Source organism: Scophthalmus maximus, chromosome 8, assembly GCF_022379125.1.
Source record: "Scophthalmus maximus strain ysfricsl-2021 chromosome 8, ASM2237912v1, whole genome shotgun sequence".
Taxonomy (NCBI): Eukaryota; Metazoa; Chordata; class Actinopteri; order Pleuronectiformes; family Scophthalmidae; genus Scophthalmus; species Scophthalmus maximus.
This window is the reverse complement of record NC_061522.1, coordinates 1,992,355-2,020,279: the sequence shown is the minus strand read 5'-3', so window position 1 is coordinate 2,020,279 and position 27,925 is coordinate 1,992,355. Positions and strand designations below refer to the sequence as shown.

General features: G+C 42.4%; 1 protein-coding gene and 1 long non-coding RNA gene across 17 annotated transcripts; one reads left to right on the top strand and one right to left on the bottom strand.

Moving 5' to 3' along the window:
• Positions 1–162: 162 nt before the first annotated feature.
• On the top strand, positions 163–25,199 carry LOC118312277 (complement C3). Its single transcript, XM_035636741.2, has 43 exons — positions 163–314; positions 404–475; positions 934–972; positions 1,073–1,262; positions 1,537–1,702; positions 2,076–2,146; positions 3,725–3,816; positions 4,203–4,285; positions 4,409–4,496; positions 5,009–5,111; positions 5,694–5,808; positions 6,636–6,751; positions 6,852–6,995; positions 8,137–8,352; positions 8,506–8,706; positions 9,081–9,236; positions 10,030–10,159; positions 10,490–10,558; positions 10,958–11,257; positions 11,429–11,678; positions 13,344–13,441; positions 14,036–14,175; positions 14,934–15,143; positions 15,313–15,373; positions 15,681–15,764; positions 15,842–16,045; positions 16,408–16,483; positions 16,577–16,739; positions 17,752–17,865; positions 18,015–18,168; positions 18,899–19,062; positions 19,211–19,366; positions 19,478–19,537; positions 19,660–19,750; positions 20,218–20,269; positions 20,808–20,895; positions 21,636–21,725; positions 21,922–22,027; positions 22,631–22,720; positions 22,869–22,952; positions 23,539–23,619; positions 23,780–23,927; positions 24,529–25,199. The coding sequence occupies exons 1-43, from the start codon at positions 232–234 to the stop codon at positions 24,671–24,673; spliced, it is 5,343 nt and encodes a 1,780-aa protein (XP_035492634.2). The 5' UTR covers positions 163–231; the 3' UTR covers positions 24,674–25,199.
• Positions 8,059–27,374, bottom strand: LOC118312281. Of its 16 annotated transcripts, XR_007031362.1 has the most exons (13): positions 26,719–27,374; positions 25,706–25,827; positions 25,535–25,603; positions 24,766–25,280; positions 23,773–24,611; positions 23,439–23,575; positions 21,909–22,003; positions 20,719–20,912; positions 11,587–11,652; positions 10,426–10,621; positions 10,020–10,132; positions 8,490–8,693; positions 8,059–8,349 (listed from the first exon to the last, which is right to left on the bottom strand). It is a non-coding gene; the product is annotated as an uncharacterized LOC118312281 (long non-coding RNA). The 16 variants fall into 16 exon arrangements; XR_007031366.1 differs by lacking the exon at positions 10,426–10,621 and having other exon boundaries at positions 26,719–27,371; XR_007031359.1 differs by lacking the exons at positions 8,059–8,349; positions 8,490–8,693; positions 10,020–10,132; positions 10,426–10,621; positions 11,587–11,652 and adding exons at positions 12,602–13,175; positions 13,388–13,507; positions 14,003–14,169 and having other exon boundaries at positions 23,773–23,874; positions 24,556–24,611; positions 26,719–27,364.
• Between the last annotated feature and the right edge of the window lie 551 nt (positions 27,375–27,925).

Genomic DNA, 27,925 nt, shown 5'->3' with positions numbered 1-27,925 from the left:
CGAGGAAATCCTCCCAGGTTGCAGTCTGTCATCACATGTATTCATTGTTATTGATCGGAAACGCCCCCCTCCCCCCCCCCCCCTCCTCCTTCTGTTGACTGTACAGTGACTGATCATGTAGGCGTGTGTTTGTGTGTGGGAGGGAGGTGGGCGGTTGGATGGTCTCTACTTTAGTCGCTGACCGTGTCTCCGGCGGCCACAGTCCACTGAAACGTTCCCGGTCAGTACAACATGGGTCAGTGGACACGAGGCCACGTTTTATTCCTCCTGCTTCTCTGCAGAACCAGTGGACAGTGGCTCGAGCATGTGAGAAGGTAACGTGTTCCACTCCCTTCACTTTCCTCTGACCGTCGGGACAAGTTCAGTTCACTGATGGAGCTGTGGGTTGTTTTGTTTTTCACAGTTCCCACTGGCCTAGGAGGCCTGCCCTCCCCAGATTTACACCGGCTGACACGTACTTGGATCTCATCAAACTGTAAGTAACCAAAGCTGGACTGGATCAACTCAGTATAAATATAGGAATTTGTCAAATGCATCGGTGACACATTTTGTACAATGATTTAAAGAAAACGAGGATTAGAAAAAATCGTGCAAACCCCTATGTTAATGTGTGAATCTAAATATATATATATGTGTGTGTGTGTGTGTGTGTGTGAATGGATGAATGTAACTCGTGCCAAAGCGCCCTCTAAGTGGTCGACAAGACGAAACACTGTTGCCATTCTGATTTGGAATATTCAATGAACATTATTTTAGTATTTTTGTTATTGATAAATTGTCGGGATTCTGTCTTTTTTTTTGTTTCTGAGTGGGCAGATTCCCTTTGACCCCACAGGGCTGTCACTCCATGTTTTGACATTTTTTTCTATGTCACAGTGCGTAAAAGCCATGCTTTAACGCCCGTGTCCTGACTCGTACTCGTTTCTTTCGCAGAAATCCAAATGTCAAGGACTCGGTTAGTTCTACACCAAGGTACAGTCGCCAATGAGACGCTTCCTCCTGTAATACGACTGTAAAAATCAACTGTCCAAGCACTGATGAGGGACTGCCCCCCCCCCCCCTCGTCCTGCAGGTTCACCATGGTGGCTCCGGACCTGCTGAGGACGGACAGCCAGGAGAACATCTACCTGCAGGCCGACGGTGTGACCGGCGCCGTCACCGTCTCCATCTCCGTCCAGGACTTCACCAAGACCGCCACGCTTCTCCAGGACTCGGCCACACTCGACCCGGGAAATGACTTCCACACTCTCAAGGCCCTACAGGTGAGTCTACGGGGTGTACGGCTCTCAAAGTACAGGTCAAAGTGTATTCTGGGAAGGAAAACATGTCATTTGTCTTCAGTACTGACTATTTATAGCATATTAGTGACATCATTTGTGTGTTGCAAAACTATTATCAAAGGAACTTCCTCATTTGTCGGAGGTTGTGGGGAAAACTGAAATCCATACTAAAAAATAAAACTCATGGAATGTTCACAGTTCTAGTTTGGTTTGCTTTGTTCAAACCGACCCTAGTTATGACGCCGTTTCCTCTCAGCTTCCCTCGGCTCATTTAAATCGCGAGGAGAAAAAGAACAAGTTCGTGTACCTGAAGGTGAACTTCGGCGACCTCCACACCGAGGAGCGGATCCTGATGGTGTCCTTTCACTCCGGGTACATCTTCATCCAGTCAGACAAACCCATCTACAACCCCGGAGACACCGGTGAGAACTGTTCGACACTGCTGTCCAGAGAAAAGAAGACCCGACACGCTTATTTCATTTTTTTCCACATTTATTGATCGTATCGACGTCTCCGTCCGGAGGTCAACAGGGTCCGAAAACGTTAGTTTGATCAATAAATTTGCGACGCTGATTTAGAGCAGTGAGTCGGATCTTCTTTCCTCCAGACTTGAGTGACACTTTCCAACGCACTTGCATCAGATATTTGGATGTGGGAAGATCTATCAAGTGATATTACTGATAATGATCATGGAACTCATGGATACAAGCCTGAGCTAGAAATGAAAGCTTTGTTTTAGTTTTTTTCTTCTTTTGAATGTTTCTTCCTTGTCCATGTCTCGATCTCCCTCTCCAGTCCGGCTCAGGGCCTTTGTGTCGTCTCCTTCCTTTAAGGCCTCTGACAGCTCCATCACCATGGATATCAAGGTGAACAAAGACTAGTGATTCATCTAGTTATTGATTTGTCTGTCAACAGATAATTAACCCGCAACTTCTCTGATCAAATAATCAATAAGTGCCCCTTGCTCTTTTTAAACACAAAATTTTTAATTTTTTCTTTAAATTTTGTAATATTTAGAAGAACTTATTCACAGAACTTGAATATATTGTCCATAACTCTCTGTTCATATAAGTTAAATATAGTTTCATGAGTTGGACCCCACCTCCGTGTGAGTCATGTATCCATGTCGTGTTGAATTACGGTTGTTGAACTAAACAGAATAGTCCAGAATACGTCGCGTTCACGTAGAATTGTTAGACGCTGCTGGAAACAGGAAATGAAATCGGGGGTGCGCCGCCATAAAGTGTCCCCTGTCGGTCACTCAGTTGGTTGCGCTTTGCAACTTTACCACCAGATGCCGCCATAAAATGACTCACTGGGGCTTTAAGCCACTGTGGGTTTGTCGCTATAATCCTCCGTTTTCATTTTTAATGTAACGCGTAACAATTACAATTTATAAACATAATACACTACCTAATATAATTAGGTCGTGAAGTGGTGCATTTCATTATGTTTTTTTTCCGTGGTTCCCTGGCAACGAGTTTGTCTCGGCCAAAACTGAGATTAGGTCTTCTGAGATTAGGACCAAAACTCAAAAACCATGAGGAATTTATTTCATGAAACTTCATACTAACGTTTACCAGATAGGTGACCGCCAAGGAGTTAGCCGCTACCACAAGCCATTTACCACTTCAGGTGATTTGTGACTGCATCGGCGAAAGAAAAGAGAGTATTTCTGTTTCCAGAGTGAAGTGTAAACAGACGTGAATCCAAAGATTTTAGAATAAATAACGATCCGTCTCAATCGCTCTAGTTTAGTGAGTCATTTTCCAGCGGTCAGTGTTAAATATCGCCATGGCGACACACTCTCTGTACATGTCACTGTCACTACTCTATCTACAGAGCCGTAGTAATAACCGAGCATTATTTAGATGACAGCTAGTTACTTTGTACTGTTGTTTCACCTGTTGATGATAAAATACACATTTACCCAAAATGACCAAGTTTAAATATCAATATTTTAATACGAGAGTCAGCAGGTAACGTCGGAATTGGAAGTATCAATATTTCAATATAACAATTGGCACGTGAACATCACAGTCAAGTTTCTGGAGAAACCGTGACTTACACAGTCAGAATGTGATATGTTAGCAGTTTGATCTTAAACGATTAATCTACATAATAATATTTACTCCATAAACATCTAGCTATTTGTAATCAGATGTCAAATACATGTCCTGAAACATCCACAGAGAAGAAGGAATTTTTAAATGGAAAATGTGTAGGAACCCTGTATAACGTATTTATTTCTTCATTTTATTTTGTAGGTACATTGACTTCATAGACACGAGATTTGTGACAGTATTGCTTGCTCATTGTGGGAACTGTTGGGTTTTCTCAAAGTGCCTCGAGACGATGTATGATTTGTGATTTTGCGCTACACAAATAAAACTGAATTGAACAGAGTTATTCCATCCCGTTGCCTTGTTTGTGTGTTGTTGCAGAATCCAGACGGTGTGGTGGTTAAACAGATGCTCAGGTCTCAAGCCCCTAATGGCATCTTTGCTTACACGTTTCCTCTCTCAGAAATTGTCAGGTGAGTTCACCCTTTTTTTCCCACTAGCACTACCTTATTTATGACATCATCATCAATGTATTTAAGAGTTTTTGGAGGAAGCTGCAGGTTACCCAGTACCTCCGGGAAGCCTAGTAGCAGAAACAGGATGGCACGTTTCTTCCACGCGCAAACTGACACACAAATGTCGGAATTTTGGAAAATCATGAATGCAATGAACATGAACAAACAGGATCTATTGGAAATATTGTGTTCAATTCAAGAAAGCCAATGTAATTGGTGTGAGAGAGAGAGGCTACCACCTGTCTTGACAAGGGACATTGACCAAGGGATCATAGTTAATTCAGAAGTGATGTATTAATTAATCATTTAATTACTTTTCTCTCATATGACCTGGTGTCCGGCAGTGAAGGAATATGGACGGTGACTGTAAAGTTTGACGACTGGCAGCAGAACACATTCTCCTCCCAGTTCGAGGTGAAGAAATACGGTAGGTGAAATAAAAACTGTTCACCGTTCAGGCATCACCTTGCTGATTTGACCACGTCTTGACTGTTACATGTTGGACCTTGACACGGTTCTGCCTTATTTTTGACGGCGTGTCGTGCTCCAGTGCTGCCTGCCTTCAACGTTACTTTGACTCCCAGGAAGACCTTCCTCAACCTGGACGACAGTGAACTGGTGGTGGAGGTCTCGGCCAGGTGGGTCCTCCACATTCATACACCCTGAAACAGCACTTTTTTGTTATGTCACTGCAATTTATCACACATCTCTTGGCTGTATTCATTCACCGACCCTCTTAACCTACACTGCTGAAGACTTAGAAAGATAGACTGTAAATAAAGATGGGACGACTCGTCTCCCCTTCCTCCCGCTGTTTGCCATCTTGTGCTAGTGACATCAAGTGGAGCCAGAGTCTTCGCACGATTGATCGTAGGGTTGAGCGGAAGTATCGAGGTCCTGTTGATACTCGTGCTCAACCAATCGCGAGTCATTCTCAACTGCCCCAGCCCGTTTGTATAGCTTAGTTAAAACTAAAACGTAACACTTGAATATACATCGGTGTGATAAGAACACACTACACACACATTGAGATTTAATGACCTAATGATTTTCCTGTAGAATTATTGAGAGTATCAGTATAGAATGAATGAAAACCTCTGAAGCCGATTAATCACTGTTGTACCTGTTTTTGCCTGTACCTTTCTTTCAGGTACCTGTACGGGGAACCGGTCCAGGGCACGGCCTATGTGGTGTTTGGAGTGCGGATCGACAATGAGATGAGACGGTTGCCTTCTGTGAAGCAGCTGTCAGATGTAAGTCACCGCTCCAGCCCTAGTTTCCTTGAAAGTTCTGAGTTTCGATGACGCATCTCCACTTTCCTGTTGTTCTGCAAAAGTGAAGCCTCAACATCCAACCTGGTATCATGGATTTTTCGTGCTCACAGGCGCTAAAATGAATCTATTGAATCGTGTCCTGGAGCACACTCGACAGAACGAGGATTAAACCCATGTACTTTGTGGACCGCTGGTTTCGCTGCTGCCCTTTCGAAATAAGCAGGTTTTCATTTCAATTCAAATCACAACATACATTGTCTCAAGGCACTTTATATAGTGAGGTCAATATTACAGGGAAAACCCAACAAATCCCAAAATGAACAAGCACTTGGCAACGGTGGTTTAATTTAATTAAAAAAACGAAAACAAACGCATGGTGTTGTCTGGGTTCTTGCTCTACAAATTAAAGATGTAGATGGTCAAATCCTGATACCAGCCATTTCACAAAAAACATGGGTCACATTTTCCTTCTGTCTAGCATGAAAAAAAGTGGCAAAACAGTCTTTATTTATGTCCAATGTTTTGTAAAATGACTCTTGGCGTGTTCTTGTTTCCCTGTAGCTGGACGGAGGAGTCGTCCGGCTCAGCGTGGATGAGATCAAGAGGGCTCATCCCAACATTAGGTCTTTGGTGGGCAGCTCTGTGTATGTCAAGGCCTCTGTGCTCACCAGGTCAGGTAAGAACACGGGAAAAACAAAGTCCAAGTGACAAACCAAACCTGTGCAGTGTTTTTCCCTTTGCGGTGCAGTTTGCTCAGTTTTCTCTGTTTGCACAGCGAGCGAGACCAAACTGTCCAAAATGTCGGAATCAGGCCACGGATCGATGTTGTCCTCTGTGCAGCTCCACTTTTTTGAAATGCAGTCAGTTGTGGCTCAACATGCCCTTTAACCCCCTGGATAAACTGAGGTCATTAAGAGCGTTGACTTTCCCCCTGTGTCAACAATATCAGGGAAATGTGTCGGCACGTTGCTGCTGTGGCACTGTTAGTTATTTTAGATGCATCCATGTTCAAGCAAAACACTCATCGCTTTTAAAATCTTTTTTTTTATCCAATAGAATAAACGAAAACGTGCAGTTTTCCTTCTAGAAAACTGAGAAATCAGTAAAATACACTTTTTTAAATTTTTTCTTATTAAAAGTCAAAATATCAGAGGGAACCTTTGAGTCCAATCTCATGACTCAACTATTCACGTTTTCGGTTATTACATAATGTTTTGTTAAGGTTGGTCTGTTGCTTTGTTTGTCAACAGGATTACATAAAAACTACAAATTGAATTTTCCTTTAACTTGGTGGAAGGATGGGATATAGGTCGAGAAAGAACACATTACATTTTGTTGAGTTGTTTGACCAGGGAATAATTAATGGATCTAGATGACAAAGAATCAGTTGTATTTAAGGGACTGATATCTATGAGTGTGTGCAATTTGGTGCAGCTTGATTGAAGATTGGAGATAAACGCTCTGCTGATTCTAGTTTACTCCCCCCCCCCCCCCCCTGTACAGGCAGTGACCTAGTTGAAGCCGAAAGAACCGGGATCAAAATAGTGGCGTCTCCGTACGTCATGTCCTTCAGAGACGCACCAAAGTACTTCAAGCCGGGCCTGCCCTATGACTTCACAGTAAGAACAATCCATCTCCGTTCCGGCCGGATCTTCAAATCAGTGACTTTGTGAAAAAAATAATAATTAAAAAAAAAGGAATTCTCACAAACCTTTGCAGATCCAGGTGAGCCACCATGACGGTTCCCCGGCCCAGAACGTGCCGGTCAGGCTGAACTGGCCGGAAACGCCACTGCTCATCGTGTCCGGCGCCGCCAGAGCCACCGTCAACATGCTCCATCATCCACACCCTCAACACATCGCTGTCAGTATCACTGCACGCTGCTTTCACCCGCAGAGATTAAGACCAGAACTGAACCTTTCACTTTGTTTAGTTTTCATTGCTCGTTTTAGGTTTTTAATCATCTTATCTAAGCGAAAATCCTGTCACTGCCCAGCTCAAGTTGTGAATCGCCCAGTTCCTCGTCTCTGAATTGATGTTTTTCCCGCTTCATTAAAACATTTTTTGCTGAATTTTGCTTTGCTCTGCAAGTTGCATCAGACAGAGACGTCGACTTTTGGCCCGATTGTCCTCGTTTGTAAAACATTTTCACACATTTGATGCTTACGCTGAAACTCCTTGATATTCAAGGCTGCGCCATTACATCAGATAGAAATATTCCATTACACCCTGCTGTGCATCATTCCTTCAGTATGTATTATTGTTAACATTTCAGCCTGGTATTCTACAGTGAGTCTCTATGTGAGTCTGGAAAGGTGCTTTGCTGTGGATTTGAAAGAGTTTACCAATTTACCGAAAAACTGCTCATCAAGCAAAGTTGCCCAAAATCTGCTTCTTTTAGTTCAGTGGATATGATTCACAGATTGCCTCATTGAACAGAATATTGACTTTAAGTTTCTGATTTAAAAAAATATATATTATGATGTGATGGACATTTTTCACTTTTTGTTGAGGCAAATTGCTGTATTTGTTTTAAAACAGTAAAACTATGTAAACTGATTTTTTTTGTCTAAAAATGCAACGTTGGTTTCAAAACATGAGCGTCATCACAAGTATAGCTGCACAACATTTAATCAATTACTAAATTAATCGCCAACTATTTTGATAATTGATTAATCGTAACACTTAGTTTTTGTGAAAAAGAGTCCAAATTCTCTGATTTCAGCTCCTACAATGTGAATCTGTGACAGTAAACTGAATATCTTTGGTGTGTGGAGAAAACAAAACATCATCTTGGGGTTTTGGGAAACACGATCAAAATTTTTCAGCATCTGATGACATTTAATGAACTCCGATACATCGTTGCTATCTGATGATCCGGGCATAACATTTTTTTTTTCTTTGTGATTGTCACGTGTTTGTTTGTCATGTGTCGTTGCTATATGGGCGTCATTGTCTTGATGTCACCTGACATGACATGACTCATGGTTTGTCTGTGGTCCAGGCTGTGACCATGCAGGCCGACCTGAGACCAGATCAACAGGCCAGAAACCACATCACCGTTTCGGCGTACAGGGCCTTCCACCGGCGCCAGCAAAACTACCTGTACATCTCCACGGAAAGCAACGCGGTGTCTGTTGGGGACAGACTGTCGCTGAAGCTGACCATCACTGCTGCTGAGCAGACGCACAGGGACCTCGTCAAACACGTCACCTACCTGGTGAGACAAGCGCAGCACATCTTCAGTGTACATGGAAATGAACATTTAAAAAAACGTAGAAAGTAAGAGGAGGAAAATCAGCAAACAACACCAATAGTGAGAAAGTATTTAATTATGAATTTTCTCTGCAAACTCACTCTCTCTCTCTCTCAGGTGCTCAACAAGGGCAAGATCATCATGGCCAAGCGAGTGGATGTGGCCGGTCAGTCGCTGACCAGCGTCGGGCTGGCGGTCACACCGGAGATGATGCCTTCGTTCCGTTTCGTGGCTTTCTACAGCATCCCCTGGGTATGGCGGGAAGAGGTGGTGTCGGACTCCATCTGGGTGGACGTGGCAGACTCCTGTGTCGGAGGGGTGAGTGCAAAAGGTTGTTGTGTGGCTGTGAAATGCCCCCGGTTTGATCACAGCAATGCACAGCCCCAAAGACTCACTGAAGCACCAGATAGGCCTTTTTAAAGAAATTTAAAGCTACAGTGTGTAATATATAGAAGAACGTCTTCACTGAAATTGAACATATTGTCCATAATTGTGTGTTCATATATTTATAATCACCTGCGACAAAGAACCAATGTTTTTTCTCTTGCTCTGTAACAGCATTATTGACCATCAAACCAAAACATCATCTTGTTTTTGTATGTTGCATTTAGTATTTTGTTTTTACTCTGCAGTGATTTCTCTCCCTTCAGTCGGACGTGTTCATGCGTTTTCTTGTTCACGGTGTTTCGCAGCTGAAAGTCGGACCAGCCGACGGTGTACTCCGAGACTACACGCCTGGGAAGAGCTTTCGTTTTCAGGTCAGGGGCGACCCGGGGGCGAAGGTCAGCCTGGTGGCTGTGGACAACGCTTTGTATCTGCTCAACAAGGACAGGCTAACACAGAGGAAGGTGTGTGTGTGTGTTGAGGTTGGCTTAGAATATTGAATTTGCACTGTTTTCTGCTGTCACTATAAATTGTATTACCTATCGATTCTCTCTTTTTTATCGTCATTCCATGACATATATTATAAATGGTTAATAGTTAAATTTTACATGGACAACACAAGCAGATTAAGAAAGCGTCTTCATCAATTTGACAACACACGCGCAGCATTTAGACCGCAACAAAACGGAAGTGTTTCCAGAGGACACTTAAAAGTGATGCGCACATCTGAATCATGCGATCCCAATGTTAAAATGAATCAAAAACACTTCACTTTTTTATCTCTCCAACACCACTGACAGAGAGAGAACCTTAACAGCACTGAGTCAAAATCAACGGCAACAACAACAACAAGAAGCGTGTTGGGACGTGTGCATCACTTTTAAGTGTCCTCTTGAGACACTTCCGCTTCGTTGCGGGGTTTGCAGCGCTTTTTCTAAATGTTTTCTTAATTTGCTTGTGTTTTCCTAAGTGTCAGTGGTGTGAGCTCTCAGGGCCACCGTAGAATTCTTTGTTTTTTCCGCCGTAGAACAGACAAGAAATGATCGTCTTCATGTTTTCCCAAATAGGTGCAAATACATATGCTAATCATTATCGGTCATTTTACAACGCTTTATGAAAATTCTTTGGTTTCGCGAGTCAACAGGTCGTTTGTAGTTCTGCACCAAGTAACCGTCAGTTTTTAAGGGATACGCTTAAACCTCCTTAAAACTGTAAAAAAAACAACACTAAAAAAATGACAATCTCACGTCTATTCAGATGTGGGGCGTGGTGGAGCACGGAGACATTGGCTGCACCCGCGGGGGAGGCAGAGACGCCACGGGGGTGTTCAGCGACGCCGGACTTCTCTTCTCCTCTAGTGCTGGGGTCAAAACCCCAAGTAGACAAGGTACAACCCCCCCGTTAGGAGATTACAGCTACTATGATATTCTATATACGTACATACAGTATAGATAGAGTCTGTGCCTGACACTATACATGACTGTATTAAACCTGCTGGATCATAATTTGTCTCAAGGAGTGTACATGTCATTGAAAAGAACCAAAGCCACCAAGACTAACACTGATTTATATTCACTGCTGTTAGAGGCTGATATATTGCCAATATTATGAAATTAATTGATTGCTGTTGATCGCAACTATCACAGCATTTACTTTTAATGAAAAATATTCTCCTCTCTCATCTAATCTCCTCCCTCCTCCCCTTCGCTGTCCTCAGTCCTGCGGTGTGCAGGCAGTTCCAGGAGGAGGCGCTCTGCTGAACTGTTGCAGCGTAAAGCTCAGCTGCGTGAGTGACACGACGCATCGCCTCGGACAGTTTTGTTGGATGAACGTCAGCTTCAATTCCTGTCTGGGACAATAAACGATGTTGATGAGACTTAAGTAGTATAACTTGTCAATCATGTGATTTTACCATCTCCCTTTAAAGTTATAGTCCACTCTGATCAATAATGAGGTGATATAATTTTCTGACTAATACTGGCCTTAGATCATCTCTCTAGCACAATTATTCGTGGAGATATCTTGGAAAATGTGTTTTCGGACCATGAAGAATACTTAAAACTGATTTAAATATTTGTCCGAGCATCCATCAACACCAGCTACGCGTTTTACATAGCACAGCAATTCCATTGATTGTTGGTTATTGAAACAATTGCTTAATTACTCATATCAATCCTCGCTCCAGAGAGTCACTACAAGGAGAAGCTGCAGCGCCGCTGCTGTGGGGATGGCCTCAGGAATATCCCCATGCCGTACTCCTGTACACGGCGCTCCCTCTACATCACCGAGGGCTGGGAGTGCATCCGGGCTTTCCGCTACTGCTGCGCCATGTACAGGGACCAGGAGTTTGACACCGACATTCCCACCACCCCGCCACCTACGACGACGACTGCCCCCATGACCACCGCGCGACCCAGGCTCTCTTACAATCCCTTTACTGATTTCAGTCCGCGAAGGTCGACACCCCATCTCAGGCAAAACATTGGTATGTACCTCAACCTTATCTTCTCCATCCTGTTGGTTTTTTTTTCGTTAGAGCATAAGGATTCGCACAATGATTTTTTCTGTAGGAGTTCTTTCACATGAAGAGCTTCTGGATTGATATATTGGAGTGACGTATTAAAGACCTACTAATCATATATAAACATCTCCATAGATATGGGAAATAGACGTACGCTACATTCGGCGTCTGCACGAGTTGTACAACCAGTTGTACCTGAAACACCACAATTTACCAGCACAAATGTAAAAAAAATTGCGGAAGAAGAAGTGGAGGAGTTGCTGGAGGAGGAGGAGGAAGAAGAGTGGGAGTACCTGGATGAGACTCAGGTGTATCTGCGTTCCAAGTTCTATGAGTCGTGGCTGTGGACTGATGTGGACCTGCCCGTCAAAGCAGATACAGACGGGTGAGTGAAAGATGAGCGGGAAAGTCTCTAATGGTGGATTTAATAAAACCTCATCTGGTGGAACAGCAACACTCGTTAGATTTGAATCAAATCAGCACATTTTACTAAAACAATTAGGACATTCAGGCCCAGGACAGCCAACTGTCTGTCCTGGAAACACACCGCTACGAGTATATATACCCGTTGATTAAGCTGGTTTTCTGAATCAGTCGATGAAAGAGTTGCGCTGATTGGCTGTTCATAGTTAACAAATCAGACCAGGAGAAGAGAAACAAAAAGTATGCAAGCGAGCAAACAAGGATAATCAAGAGGGTTCGCACCCACAAGACTAAAGAGGTTCATCTTCATCGATATGGCTGTTTGGAACGAACAGGACGTCGAGGATCAACTGATCACTATGATCCAAGAGAGACAGAAAAAACTATTTGAGGTTTCCCTTTCCGAATGACGTATACAAACTACCGCCCCCTGTTGGTATGGAGAGTTATTTCCTCTCGCGCAAGCGCAGACCGTACGAGATAGTTGGCCGTTGCCTGAAGCGGCATTGTTTCACGTCGTGTTGGTGTGTTCCGACCTTAACAAGAATAAATGTCGTACAATCAGCCTGAAAAAAAGGCTTAAATAAGGTGGAAAGGAATCACAGAATTCAAACAAAATGCAAATGCAGCATGACAGAATTAATTAAATTAAACAAGAAAGAAATGAAGACTTGATTACCCTGAAATAAGATGCAATGACTTTGTATTGTTGTTCCAAGATCCCTTAATTACTCAGTGTATTTGAGTTCGTGGTTCATCTCCCAAAGGAACAAGTAGACGGTAAATATGTTGTTCGTTACAGAGGATGCAGAGATTTAGTGGAGCAATAGGAACACAATGTGTTATCCCCTGTTTTTGTTAGCGAACAATAGAAAAGAATAGAAATAAAGAAATAAAAAGCCTTTATTGTCATTGTACATACAACAGTATTTGGAGAGCTATTCTGTTCAGTGCAAAACAGTTTTAACAAAGAAGACTTCTCACATTCCAGACATGAATTTAAATGTCCTTGCAAAGTGCAATTTAAACGATATTTCATGTTTGTAACAAGATGTACAAGATGAGGCCGCGATCAAACAGTACCTGGACATTAATACAGAACTCTGTCGCATCCACTGCCTGTTAGAATAAATGGGAAAATCCAGTCGCTGATAGTTGGTGAACTACGTCAGAGGGATAAATCCACAGGACAGTTTCATCATGTGCGACAAAACACACAGCTCCGTGACTTTCCTGGCTTACGTCATGTTGTGTTTGGTCGGTGATAACAGCTGATCAATCAGCTCAGTCAGGAGCAAAAATGTTGATTCTTTTCACCACTGATTTGCATTTCTGTTCTGTAAGTCTGCACATATTTGTGTGTGCACGTCCACTCGTCCTCTGTGCTGAAGTAGATTCCTGTATGAACACCGCCGCTGCTGTGATTTATTGCCAAGTTCATGTTTCACAAGTGTGAATGCTGAAAACATAAAAATTAATGTAGAACTGCAGATTACTTGACAAACAAAATAATACAATTTAGAGTTTTTCATACTATCAATCAATATTTATACAACAACAGATTTTTAATGTGGCATTTATCGAAGAGGAGCTTAAATGCAGGTTACATCACAAATCTGATCAACAGCCTGGCGACTACGAACGTCCCGTTAACTGACAGCATCCCGTTACCTGACAGCATCACAGAGTGGGGAATTCTGGCCATCAGTGCATCGCCTCATACAGGTAGGAGGAGGGACTCATCACACTGTGGCTCTCAGTTTTGGGAACTTGTGATGACGAGTTTTACAGCTTTTAGCAAAAAAAAAAGGGGGGGGGGGATTAAATTGTTGTCATTTTTCTACGTCCAACATACAGTACATAATTATTCAGCGGTAACCTTCCACACGCTAAATAGTTGTAATTTTACTGTATTCTGAGCTAATTTAATTTTCTTGTCATAGTGGTTTTGTTACTGTATGTCAGTACAAGAACAGTTCATTTTCAATGTATCAAATCATTGTCAAGCATTTTTTTTTATCACTGATACTGTAGTTGAAAAGTTAAAATCAATAGAATCATCTCCTTAAATCTTTCGGCCAACGAGCTTGTTGATTTTTCAATTGCTCAATAAATACATTTTATAGGACAGACAAACTTTCGGTGGATTGATCATTACATTGCTTAAAGTGCAGCAAACCCACTTCTTAATGCAAGTTCGTACCAGAATTGTTCTCACTTAATGTGCAAAAATCTGAAGGTTCAACTCTCTGAAGTAGAAAAGGATGACAGAAGTGATAATCTTACCCTACGCTGATTTTCTTTCACTCATCTCTACAGGTTTCTGTGTGGCCCAGCCGTACAACTTCAGGGCGTGGAAGCGTTTCTTTGTGGACCTGAAGCTGCCATATTCGGTGGCGAGGAACGAACAGGTCGAGATCAAAGCTGTGATCCATAACTACGGCTACGACGACCTGCACGTAAGAGAAGTCAAGAAAATATAGGACGTAGTTCCTTTGAGAGGAGCAATTTCATTTAGCGCCAAAAACAGAGTGCGGCCGAGGCGTATGAATTTCCAGGTAGCTGAGATGTCACCGAAGGTGTAACAGTTCATCCTCAGGGGAGCATGAATTTGAGCACCAAATTGCACGGCCCACTACTGAGGGAGCCGCCTACTGAGGGCTGTAACTGCAACACCTGTCCTGTCAAAGTATTATAGTGTTACTGAATTTTTTTCCGATATTCAACATCAAAGATCTGTACCTAAAGCTTCTTTCAGACCTGCACTGAGGTTTAAACATTTTTCTGAACTTTTCGAGAGGGGCTGTATGTGAGAACGCAATTGTTGCTCCGGGCATTTTCTGGAGCTTTTCCTGCCTGCCTCCTAGTAAAATTTCCAGAAAATGTCCAAGTGAGGTCATTTGTGCCGTTGCTTCATTGTACAACTGTGTGCAGCACCCTTTGCCCTGCGGGGGCTCTCTCTCTCTCAGAAACAGTTTGACTGTCTGCCACAGTCACACTGACCATTGGCAGCACGGGAGAAATTCTAGCCTATGTCTGTGGTCTGTTAAAACACCCGTAAAGTTTATGGCAGGCAGGCAGGATTCAACAAAAATTCAAGAGGATCCACGTGCGAGTTCTTGAAATATTTCAGTGTGTTAGCAGGTTTTAGAGCTCGTAACAGCTCACAGAAATCTTGACCCAATCGCTGAATGTGTTGTCGCTGGTTTCTGCTCAGGTGAGGGTGGTGCTGATGCAGACGGAGGGCATGTGCAGCATCGCGTTCAAGGACAGACACACGCAGGAGGTGACGCTGCCAGCCGGCTCTTCCAAGGCGGTGCCTTACACCATCGTGCCCCTGGTGGTGGGGAAACTCCCTCTGGAGGTGATGGTCGTTGGCAGAGACATGATGGGTGGAGACCGCATCCAGAAGTTTCTACGGGTGGTGGTGAGTCACACGTGATGATGAAAGTTACATCGGTCCAAAGTTTGTCCACCCTCATCTTTTGATCCCATATACAGTAAGCTGCTAAAAGATTTATTTTCCTATATTCTTCAATGACAAAAATAACCAAATGTATGAATTAAGTTAAGATTTGCTTTTATGCGTATCTCAGCTGGACGGAGTTCAAAAGACAGAAGTGAGAAGTGCAGTGTTGAATCCGTCTGCTGAAGGAGGTAAGGGGATTACAGTGATGCACCTTTTATTATTTTCTCCTGTTAGTTGCATGTTGATGTTACATTCAAATCCTAATCAGGTTTTCAGGTTCAACGGTTTAGTACAAATTTGGGTCTTATGTTATATATTGTATTATGGTTTCATGCCTCCATTCTGCCGACAGTGTCCAGAAATGTTCTTAGCTTGTCGCTCCGTCTGTCATCCCACTCTCGTGTCAAGAGGGCATTTATTTAAACTGTTCATTTAAAGGTTGGTCAGGTATTGATGAAATTTCATGTTGTGGCTATTTTCTTCCATCCACTACAGGAACACAGACAGTTCGTTTCAGCAAGATCGTACTGGAGTCAGTCGTGCCAAACTCCGTTCCGGAGACGTTCATCAACATCAGAGGTCAGTCAATGTCAGAGCAGGGAGACAGATTAGAAATAAACCTGGGGCTGATTCCTGATTTCACCTCTCGACTCCAGGCAACGTGCTGGCAGACAGCATTGATAACTCCATCAGCGAGGACTCTCTGGCGTCCCTCATCCAGATGCCCGGCGGCTGTGTGGAGCAGAACTTGGCCAGAATCACTCTGCCGCTCATCGCCACACTTTACCTGGAGCGAACCAACGACTGGGAGAGCGTGGGGGTGCAGCGCAAGGCTGATGCGATCCGATACATCAGGAGAGGTGAGAGACAAGGAGCCAGCATGATATCTACAGCATAGTAAAAGAGGCCGGACGGAGGAAATAACTGAAATTTTTCTGGTGTGTTATGTAATCGTAACATAATGATCTAAATGTGTAAGAGATGGAAGATTGACTGATGAATAGCGGAGAGTTGGATGCATGGGTGGCTAGCTGGATTAACTAGGAGGATGGATGGATTGAAGATGAATAGCTAGGTGAATTATGGATGGATGGACAGGTGTCTAAGGGGCTTGTTGGATGGATTGCAAGATGGATAGTAGATAGTCAAGTGTATGGGTGGGTGGGTGGATTCATATCCCATCTTGATATTGTCATTTGAATCCTAACACCATGTTTTTCAGGCTATGAGAACCAGCTGGCGTACAGAAAGCCTGATGGCTCTTACCCCCCCTACAGGCGCGAAGGCGCAAGCACATGGTACTGTAACAGGCAATATCTGCTGTCAGAGTGAAACCCTCCCCTCCATATTTTGGTTCAAAGTGACTAAATATTTGCTCATCTGCATGTCAGGATCACCGCATACGTGGTGAAGGTGTTCTCCATGGCTCACTCCATCATCGGCGTGGACGAGCAGCAAGTGTGCGACCCTTTGCTCTACCTTGTGAAGCACAAACACGGGACTTCTGTAGGAAAATTCGTCGAGGACAACCCAGTTTACAGCACGACGATGACCGTGAGACACGAACGCACACGCTCAATCAGTGTTCATTGTTCTCATTGTTTCAGGACAAGTTAAAACATTGCAAAAACATGGCATATATTGGGGAGAGTTTTTGCGTCTAATTTTTGTTGATTCATGGCCACTTTGTCGTTTATTTTTGGAGGATGATTTAATATGTAAATCATGGCACATGAATAACTAAACTCAACAAGAGTTTGGCAGCAGAAACCTTTTGAAAAACTACAACTTAAGTGATACTCATAACTCCCTCAGAATCACAGAGTGAGATCGTCACCTGCCATTTGGCATCAGTGGTACATCATACATGATTCTGTTTATCCAGGTGGATTTTTTATTGTATCTTTTATGAAACCACATCCACTAGATTGGTATTTTTATTTGGATCCACACCAAATCTCACGCTCATAGATATCAGTTGTCTAAATATGCCCAAAAAATCAAGGTCCATGAAGAATTTCTTGGGAAATAAAAAAAAAGGAGAAATATAAATTCCAGGATCCAAATTCGTGTCTGTGCCTACATTTAATGAGTTCAGCCTTGGACCATTTCCCATCCCTCCTCCAAGTTTAGTGGAATCAGTTCAGTAGTTTTTGCGTAATCCCACTGACTGACAAACAAACCGACGGGTGAAAACATAACCTCCTTGGTGGAGATGGTAGGTAGGTATAGGTAACATTGTAGGTAGGTAGGTAGGTAGATTGGTTGGTCAGTTGGTAGGTATCTAGGTATGTAGATCGTAAAAAAGTCTGTCAGTTGGTAAGTAGCCTCGTAGGTAGGTTGCATTGTAGGTAGGAAGGTAGGTAGATCGCTAAGTTGGTAGGTAGGAAGTTGGCTTTGTAGTTAGATAGGTAGGTGTAACAGCAAAATGTATCAGTCACACAACACCCCTCTTAAAATATCAAAAAATAAGAAATAGAAAACTATACAAGTATAAGGAATGTAAATATAAAGAATGTACACAATATTAGTGCATAAAAATTGTCTTTCCTGCGTTTGTCTCTAGGGCGGTCTCAGGGGCGACGACCCTGAAACGACCCTGACAGCCTTCGTCCTCATCGCACTCGCTGAGGCCAAGCAGGCGGGAATCCGCTGCACCCACGCAGATGTTAATGTGGAGGTATATTACACAAAGGAAGAACAAAATGGCTGCAGAGTTGATTGAATCAAGCGTTCACATTTCATCTCCGTGAAATCTCCTTTTCACTCTGTTGTCATGATGATTGGTTGCTGTACTCGGTGGTAATGTTTACACCTCTCTCGTCACAGCTGATCATTAACAGGACAGCCGACTACCTGAGGAGGTCGCTGGTGAGGCTGGGGAGGAGACCGTACACAGTGGCTATCGCCTCCTACGCTCTGGCTCTCCTGGGGAAGGATCGTTTCAACCCAACACAAACATTACTCAGAGCATCAGCGGCAGGTGACCTGTGCACCACAGATTCATACCTTCAAAGACATCGCGTTACTCATCGTCCCTTTGAAAAACTGCTCGAATCTCTTATTATTCATGGTTACTTTAATTCAGATTTAGTCTTTTTTTTAAAGATAAATTTACTCATTTTGTGAATTTTTTATTGTAAATGATAAATTTAACAGGTTGTGACTACAGCCATTTACTGGTCCACTGGTGAGCAACGTTAAATCCACAGCCAGAAACCTCGTTTTCACATATGATTCACAACTAAATTTTGAAGCTCATGTCAATAACCTTCTTGTTACTTTCATCTAAGAAATATCGTCCATTCCTGACCTGAGAAAATCTTCAGTGTCTCGGCTTCACCTTTGCGCCCATATCTCCCCAATTCTTACCTCCCTTCATTGGCTTCCAGTGAAATTTAGGATTTAACTACTTACTCCCCATGCTCCAAGCTGTGGCCTAATATCTTCTCACCAACTCTTTCCAGTAGTTTCTAAGTCAAGGCTGGTAACTGAGGGTGACTGGGCTTTTCCCATCAGGACCCAGAGGATGTGGAATTTCTTTGCCTGACAATATTAGATTTGACAGGACTTTTAAATATTTTACATGATTGCCTCAACCATTTTTATTCTTTTTACAGGGAAACTGTAAAATTTATTTTGTAGAATCATAGAAATAAAGTTTATTATTATCATAATATGCTGAATAAGTTATATTGTCCTGTTTTCTCCAGGCGGCAGCCACTGGCCCGACGGACACAACACGTTGTTCACCCTGGAGGCGACCGGCTACGCCCTGCTGGCTCTGGTGAAGCTAGGAGAGATGGAGCGAGCAGCGATCGCCTTCAAATGGCTGAACAGCCAGCGAAGGAGAGGTGGCGGCTTCGGCTCCACTCAGGTACCAGCAGGGATCCACTGGTAGCAGAGCTTTAATCAGCCAAAATCCTAGCTCTGATGAAATGACAGATAAAGTTCAGGCCAAAAAAGGTGAGAAAGATGTCCTCAAAATGTGCCAAATGAAATGTGTGATGGTTTTCCTCTCCCAGTCCACCATGGTGGTGCTCCAGGCGCTGTCAGAGTACCAGATCAACAAACCCCCCTCCGGTGACCTCAGTCTGGACGTGGACATGAGGATCGCGGGACGCAAGGAAATCCGTTACCACTTCAACCCCACTACGGCCTATGTTGCTCGCTCCTCCAGGGTGAGACGTCAGAGAGAATGTGCAATCAGTTGTGAAGCTGTGGCATGAGTTTACAGAAACGTTCACATGTAATGTACGTCACCAGCAGTTCTTTCCTCCTCTGTTGTATAGTTGCCCGCTAATATGGCTTTGGAGGTGGAGGCTCGAGGGAACGGACAGGGAATACTGGAGGTGCGTTTGCGTGGCTGACTCTGTAAATGAAGATTACATTTTTCGAAGAAATATTGGATTGTTACTGGATTTTGTGTTGATCAATTTAATGCATTACTCCTCCTTGTGTGTACGTCTCCAAGGTTGTGACCTATTACAACCAAGTGCATGAGGTGGATGAGAAAATGCCGTGCAAACACTTTGAGCTCAACGTCACCATCGAAGAATCCAGCGGTAACTTTTAAATTCTCGTGCGCGAATGACCTCCTGCTCTTTGGTGTCGTTTTCTGTCTCTAGGCTGAAGTCAGTTTAGGCACAGATGAAAATCCACCTGGATGGTTACATTTTCTTTGAAACAGTGCGAGAAATGGCCAAAAACAATGTCAGAGATGAACGTTTTGTTGGATTTTACAATTTGAGTCACCATCATGAAGCATAACATTTCAAATAGACAAGTAGATTAATTGAAGTGTAGTTGAGTAGTATTTTACAACAATGCTTGAATATTTTTCAAAGAAACCCTGAAAGATATATTTTAAAAAACAAACATTTAAGATGCACTTTTTTACTTTACACCATACAACTAACATCTTAAATGGATTTTTATTAATTACATTATTTTAAATAAAGATAAAACATGCTATCATACACATTAAAGTCCACTGAATAAGAACATTTTAATATTTCTGTTTCTGTGACAGAAAAGCCTCCAGCAGATGTAGAAAAATCCTACCAGATCACCATCAAAGTGAGGTGAGTTATTCACCAAGGAAGTTATGTTTTTCGCCCGTTTGTTTGCTTGTCAGCGGGATTACGCAAAAGAAACAGATTTCCATGAATCTTGGCTGAAGGGATGAGATGTGGGCCAAGAAAGAACCCTTCAAATTTTGGCACAGATCTGGACAAAGGGGCAGATCCAGGAATGTTTTATCACTTTATTTTACATTGTGAGATGTTGGCATTTTTTAAGCAATTTCCTAGGGAATAATTCATGAGTATGATGTGAGTATGAGTGTGTGGTTTGGTGCCTTGGCGGATGTATGAGCTCTACTGAATGTCTACTAGTTATTATCGTCTTAATAAGACTAAAATGTTTTTAGGTACAATATTATGAGGTCAAATTTTGTTGATTAAATGCTGATGGAACCTCATTGTTCACACATTTGAACGCATTGTCCGTTTGTAATCACGGTTTGACTCACAATGATACGCTGGACTGTTCTGATCCATCGGTGATGTAACGACGGTTGTGTGTTTGACATTTGCTGCTCTCTCGCTGTTTCTTCCACAGGGCGTTAGGACCCAGCGATGTTAGGATGGTGGTTCTGGACATCAGTCTGCCCACTGGCTTCACCCCAGAAAACTCAGATCTGGAGATGGTAACTCACCTGCACCACTGCAAAACAAAACCCCCCAAAAAAAGTAATAAAACAAGGAAACTTGCAGGGGCGAAGATAATTTATTTTGGATTTAATCCTGCTTTCATCTCAACCTATTTTACAACAACAGAAAACGACTTTCAAGAGTTAAAAGCACAAGTTTCATAGATTTACTCGCAGTTTTGTTGTTTTTCATATTTTTTGGAGGGAAAAACACCTGAACTGATGTAACAGACACAAAGAATCACTCCATATTTTCTCAACAGAGAGGTGTAAACCAGAGCCCGACCCCAAAAGAAATCCGCCGATATGAGCATTCCACAGACGCTTGACGTTTATGTTTGCTGATGTGAAAACGTTAACTTTACAGAGTAAACAATGCAGAAAAGATGTGCGTAGGAAAAAAAATGTTATTTTTCTATAAGGGAAATTCAACTATAGAAATTATTTCCTAAAGAAAAAAAAACTGATTCAAGCTGTGCCTTTAAGGCAAGAAAAGGAAAAGGAAAAAAATCTCTTTTCAACTGTGGATCTCTGAAATGTTTTGTGACACTGGTTTGTCACTCACTAAGAGTACAAAGAGTCTAAAATAATGTTGGAGAAAATTGACTTTTTCTTATGCAGATGTGCGTCGACAGACTGCTCTCTAAGAGCAGTTCACAGCATCATGATTATGACTTGCTAATGGATGAGACTAGTCACATGATTATATATATGTATTTGTGTGTGTCCGTGTCCAGTTGTCCAACTCGGTGGACCGTTACATCAGTAACTTCCAGATAGTGGATAACCTGAGCGACAGAGGTTCTCTGATCATCCACCTCTTCAAGGTAACTACACTTTTTTGTAGACTGTAGTCAAATTTATTTGTTCGAGCATGTTTATTCCTCTCCATATATTTATACATAAAACCAACCAAATTATTTGGAACTGAACTTCTACCTTAGAGGCTCAAGCTTATTCAATGAAATAATTTTCTCACTGTCTGTCATGTATGTGAATAAACCACTGACCTTGTCTCGTCAGGTGTCACACAAAGAGCCAGAGGTGCTGATCTTCCGGCTGCAGCAGAGCTTCAAAGTCGGCCTCCTCCAGCCGTCCTCCGTCACTGTGTACGAGTATTACAACCCAGGTACAGTAGGAGAACATGCCTGCTCTATCACAGCTACTGAATTCTTTCACTACTCCCCTGGAGCTTTGTGCTGTGTTGTAAAGAAAGGTTGTATGTAAAAAAATTCCATTCACTGATACATTGCTTTGTCATTGAGTGTCGACCCCTCTCCCCTCAATTGAATGTAGTTTTGTTTGTAAAACCCCAAATCCTAACGTACATCATCTCAATGCACTTCAGGACAAGACCTTTAGATATTATATAAAGAGAGAAACCCAACAGTTCTCACAATGAACAAACACAAACAGAACAAAATTGACCAGGAAGAGTTGTGTAAGGATAGACAGGAAAAGGACAAACTGTGAGAGATATATACACATGAATATATAGTGTGTGTGTGTATATATATATATATATCCGAAAAAGTTCTTAAACATCATAAAAGCTCCAGAAGGTAATCATCTGAAAGAGAGTTCAGATTCAGCCCCAACCATGCCGGCTTATAATTCATTCAATATTTCTGGCATGTTTGAAAACTGAGAAAAAAAACTATATATTTCAACATTGAATATTTTATCATTGGTATCGTGTAGTTTATGTCTGTGCTTTGTCTGGTTTTGTCAGATCACCGCTGCAGTCGCACCTACACTCCCAGCGAGGACAAAGAGGAGATCGCCCAGATCTGCAGAGACGACGTCTGCCGCTGTGCACAGGGTGTGTGTGTGTGTGTGTGTGTGTGTGTGTGTGTGTGTGTGTGTGTGTGTGTGTGTGTGTGTGTGTGTGTGTGTGTGTGTGTGTGTGTGTGTGTGTGTGTGTGCTATTTACGGTTTGTGTTAACTTTTTGTTTGCTCACAAACTTCAGGTGACTGTTGCATCTCTAAAGTCGACGGCGAAAATTTCCTCAACAAAGACAGGGAGACATTCGCCTGCAAGAGCTTACACCATGGTACCCCACACACTTTTACATTATTCCAGTAAGATTGTAGATGAGCCCAACATAGCATCAGTTTCTTTTTAAAACACTGACCAATGAAGTGATATTAAGAAACTCAGCAGAGTATAGTACATGTGAGACAATCACAGAACATTAATTATTGAATTAAGAAAACCGGTCAATTGAAGTCTAGAATATTTAGCCCAAAAAAAGCCTAATAACTCTGGACAGGAAATAGGCAGAATATAGAATATATATATATATATATATAAACAATATGCAGGAAAATATTCATCTCTATGTTGGAGAGGATTAGTAATTTGAAGCGTTTTTTAATAAACCACGGAAACACTGGCCCATCAATACTTTACTAATACAATATACTATTAGTGCATTTCATGGCAATTTGCTCATTTTAATATTATGTTTCTCATATATATATATATATGAGATATATATATATATATATATATATATATATTCAACCATTTTACTCACTGCGGCTGTAACACAAGACACTGGGGGTTCATCCTCTGAGGATCATGAGCGTCATCGTGTTGAGCAGCAGGGAAAACAATGACGGCTCTTCTTGCTTCAGTTTTCCAGGTGAAGGTGCTGAGTGTCAGCCAGAGTTACTACGACAAATACGAGATGGAGATCACGCAAATGATCAAGCTCGGTGAGTCAGTGCCACACACAATGGCACTCACATACCAGACTGGACACATCACACAGAAATTGTCTGCATCCCATGGGGGGTCAAAGGGCAATCATAGTGTGATTAATCTGCTTTAATTCAGCCATAAATTATTTCCTGTCTCCCGTTTCCTACCGTCCAGGTGTGGAGGCTGGAGTTGAGGTCGGCCAAAAGAGGTTGTTCATGTCTCACGGAGGATGCAGACAGGGGCTCGACCTGAAGCAGGGCCATCAGTACCTCATCATCGGCCCCAAAGAGGATCAGTGGAACATTGACAGTCACACAAACAGGTAACAAGAGCAAAGAAAGAAAAGTAAATCTTGGCCAGAGATATTACCTGTAAAAGTAATGTTCAGTTTTGATCGATATTCTCAGAGAGATTTTCATTTAACTACATATTATTAGTTTTATTGGGCTGCATCAAAAGTTATTTCACATTTTTTTTTCCCAAAAAAATTTAGAAAAAAAAGAGGGAATTCTTGACTGAGTTTTCAATTTAAAGGGGCAAGAGACAACGTTGTGGTTCCAAGTGGTATTACTGTTTGGTCGCTGTCATAATGACGTAGGTCATTTTCCTCAGAGCTGCTGAAGAAGAATTTTCCTGCAAACAATCGCGTCATGGTGGCCAAGAGAATAAAATGGTGTCATCAAGGGTCATATGAGTGTTTTTCTGTCACCATTACAATGTACAGTCTGTTTTGGCACCACCATTTGGAATCATTTTGTGGTTTGGAGTCGGTGAGTGTTTTGCTCTTTTCATCGATGCCGATATCCAGGTGTTGTAAGACAAAACCAAGTCAAAAAAGGGTCTTTCATTTTATTTTTCCTGGTCAGGAGAAAAAGGAATCCTGAAGATGACCAAATCTTCTCTGTTTTTGTTTTGTGTATCAGATACGTCTACATGTTGGGGAAGGACACCTGGGTGGAGCGCTGGCCTTCGTCCGCAGAGTGCTCCAGCGGTCCAAGCCTGCAAGCTAAATGCAAGAGCCTTCAGGATGCTGCATATGACCTGTCTGTCAACGGCTGCAGGCTGTAGACATGCGCAGGGTACGATTTGCTGAGGGGGATCCATGGGACATGTACCACCCACTGTCAGCACTCGCCTTCATGAGACAATAGATGATTTACCTTTTGATCCTGGTTCCATCGGCCTTGATCACTTTTAGCTCCCTTGGTAGAGTGCCCGTCTCCCATGTGGAGTCTGAAGCGTCCCGTGACACATGATAAGAGTCAACCCCCGCTTTTTTCACAAATCGCAGCCTGGACTGTGAGATCATGTCCTGCATGGAGTAAATACAAACCTTGATTCATAATATCACTTTGTTGTTTGTTTGAAATGTTAAAACATATGATTTCACCTGCAAAATATTACATTGTCATGGTTGATGTGTTGTGTTAAAACAATAATTCAGAAGTCGTGCTTTTTTCTCCCCTGAGTTTGATTTAGTAAATTAAATAGTTTCCTGAGTTATGGGTTGAATGTGTGTTTGTATTAATGACGCAACAAAGTCATATTTAATCAGTAGTTTTTCTGCTAAAATAAACAAATAGCTTGATATGAAGAACAGGCTGGAGATTCCCTTTGTGTTCAGCAGGTTTTGTTGACAAAGCAGCTGCATCGTCCCGTTTGTTGACCTTAGCTTCTGAGAGGAAAATAAAAAATATATAAATTAGTTAAGGATATAACAGATATTGAAGTATAATAGTAGTCCAACAGTTAACTTGTATACATTTTTTTGCACATTCGGGGAAGAGGTGATCTTCATGCTCATAGACGTTTTGATTATGGTTGAACAGTGAAGTCCTATTGGCCACCTTCTCAGGCCCTGAGGTTGAACATACTGAACACACTCCAATAGACATGGTGCTTTATGCCGCGCAGCCACTTCTTCAGTACCTCACAGTCCTTATTTAGTGCAAGTTTGTCCAGTTTCTTGGATGAAAAGAGGAAGTATGACAGCCTTTCCTTTCAAAGTAAAATTTCAAAATAAGCGTCACCGAAAATAAATGTCTCTGAACTTGAAGAATTGACAACAACATCAATATCGAGCGATAACATTGCACTTACCCTACTTCTCAAAGTCCTCAGTCTTTTATCTTCTTCAAACTTTCAGGACATCCTCTTATTATGGCTTTTGCATTCGTGTTGACACTTCTCGGCCACCGTAATTTCAGGATTTAGGAAACCACCTAAGCAAATTTGACAATTCGACCATACCCATAAACTCTGGTTGAAATAAACACTGTTGTTAATACAAACTGTGTTAGGGCACGTGGAAATGCTACTTCCCTTTAGTCCCTCTTTAAATCATCAAAATTATCTCAGGGATCTTACAGTAAAACATTAAAACTCAGAAAATTACATTCAATAGTTGAGGGCCCACACACTTCACACATTGAACATGTGTATAATTGCATTTGAGAGTAATCTGACTCAATAGCAAATGAATGCAAACTATTTTGATCTGCAAGGCTTACTCAGTGCATTCGTGTGCCAAAGCAATTGACTATAGTCATGTGAAAAACAGACCTTAAGTTCATATGAACAGTCATATAGTTTGACAAAGCTATAGTGGTTTTCTATATGGACCAGGTCTCATGTGGTCTTGAGGTGAAAAAAGCTGCGAAATCTCCCTTTTTTAAGCATTTTCACAAATAGAATAAAGGTTTCACAAATTTGAAAATATGTTTGAAGGAGTCTTTTGCCTCTCTGTGACCACCTAGTCCAGATTTGACAAGTCTAGCTATAGTGGTTTTCTATCTGGACCTGGTCTCATGTGGTCTCGAGGTGAAAACGTCCCCCTTGACTGCTGAAAACGGAAGCTGGGAATTGGATGCTAACATCAGTGCCGTTTGACAAAGTTTAACAGAAGAGAATGTGCCAAAGCAATTGAGAAAAAACTGTAAAAACATTCAAACTCCAAACATTACATTCAATAGTTGTATCTTTTGAAAAAACAAATAAAATGCCGGCAGTGTAATAAAATTAAGGGCCTGTTCACCCTGACGATGTGCGTGTCGGGACACATCAGAGAACATGACCGCCCGACTGTGACTGTTGGATAAAAAAGAAGGTCTCACCCTCCCTCGTCGCCAGAGGTGCGTTTCACCTGGTCACCCAGCGGCGCTGTCTGGTTTCCCTCTCGGTCGTCTTCGTCGTCGGGCTGATGCGCTCAACAGAGGCGCTAGCTAGCTTAGCGTGCTAGCTCGCTTAGCGGACTAACTAGCTTAGCGGGATGGCTAGTTTAGCTTGCTAACTAACTTAGCGAGCTAACTAGCTTAGCGGGCAAACTAACTTAGCGGGCTGGCTACTGAGCGAGCTAACTAGCTTAGTGGGCTGGCTAGCTTAGCGGGCAAACTAACTTAGCGGGCTAACTAACTTAGCGGGCTAACTAACTGAGCGAGCTAACTAGCTTAGCGGGCTAACTAACTTAGCGGGCTGGCTAGCAGCTGCTAGTAGTTTAGCCAAGACATAGACTTGCTTTGGTAATTAATCAAAAAGTTACAGGCTGTATCTCACTGCTTTGTTAGGTTCACAATACTTGTGTGTGACGAACATTAACAGTGGATATCACCTTATATGCCGCGGAAAGTTACAGCAGGTTTCCTATCACGATGCGCTCTCACACACACCTGCGTCGCCGCACTCAGTTGTCCCGCCCCCCCTGGCCAGAACTTGAAGTTGCCGCATTGCTGACCAATAGAAACGTAGAATACAAGTTACAACGCACAGCAGTGTAGTATGTGAGCTGAAGAGTTTAGGGTTTCATGTTTGGGATACATTCAATGTCGTAGTCATTTACACAACTCCCCTTTGAAATACAAAATAATTACAGAACTGTAAAAACAAAACAAAAAAGAGGAAACTAAAGTAGAGTGTATGAGCAAAATTGCCCAGGGGATTACACTGGTAAGTAAAGATTTCAGTGATTGTAACATCAGGTCCTGGTTATATGACTACATTTCAAGATTGGCCTCAAATATAAAGACATTAAATCAGTGCTTGGCAGGAGAACTCACCTGGCGGTCCTGGATGAATTCACCAACTGCATAAGTCATAGACAACTGGCGCACCTTTTGAGAATTCCTGGTCTGATGCGGAGAGACAGCATTCATCCAACTTTGGATGGTGCAGCTCTCATTTGTAGAAACCTGTCTCGGTTACCTAGACGGTTAAACCCGTGGTATTTCAGAGTTGAGACCAGGAAGCAGAGTTGCAGTCTTACACGCTTCTCTGCGCTTCTATTACAGCAATCGCCCCCACAAAACCCCATAGAAACTGTTTCTG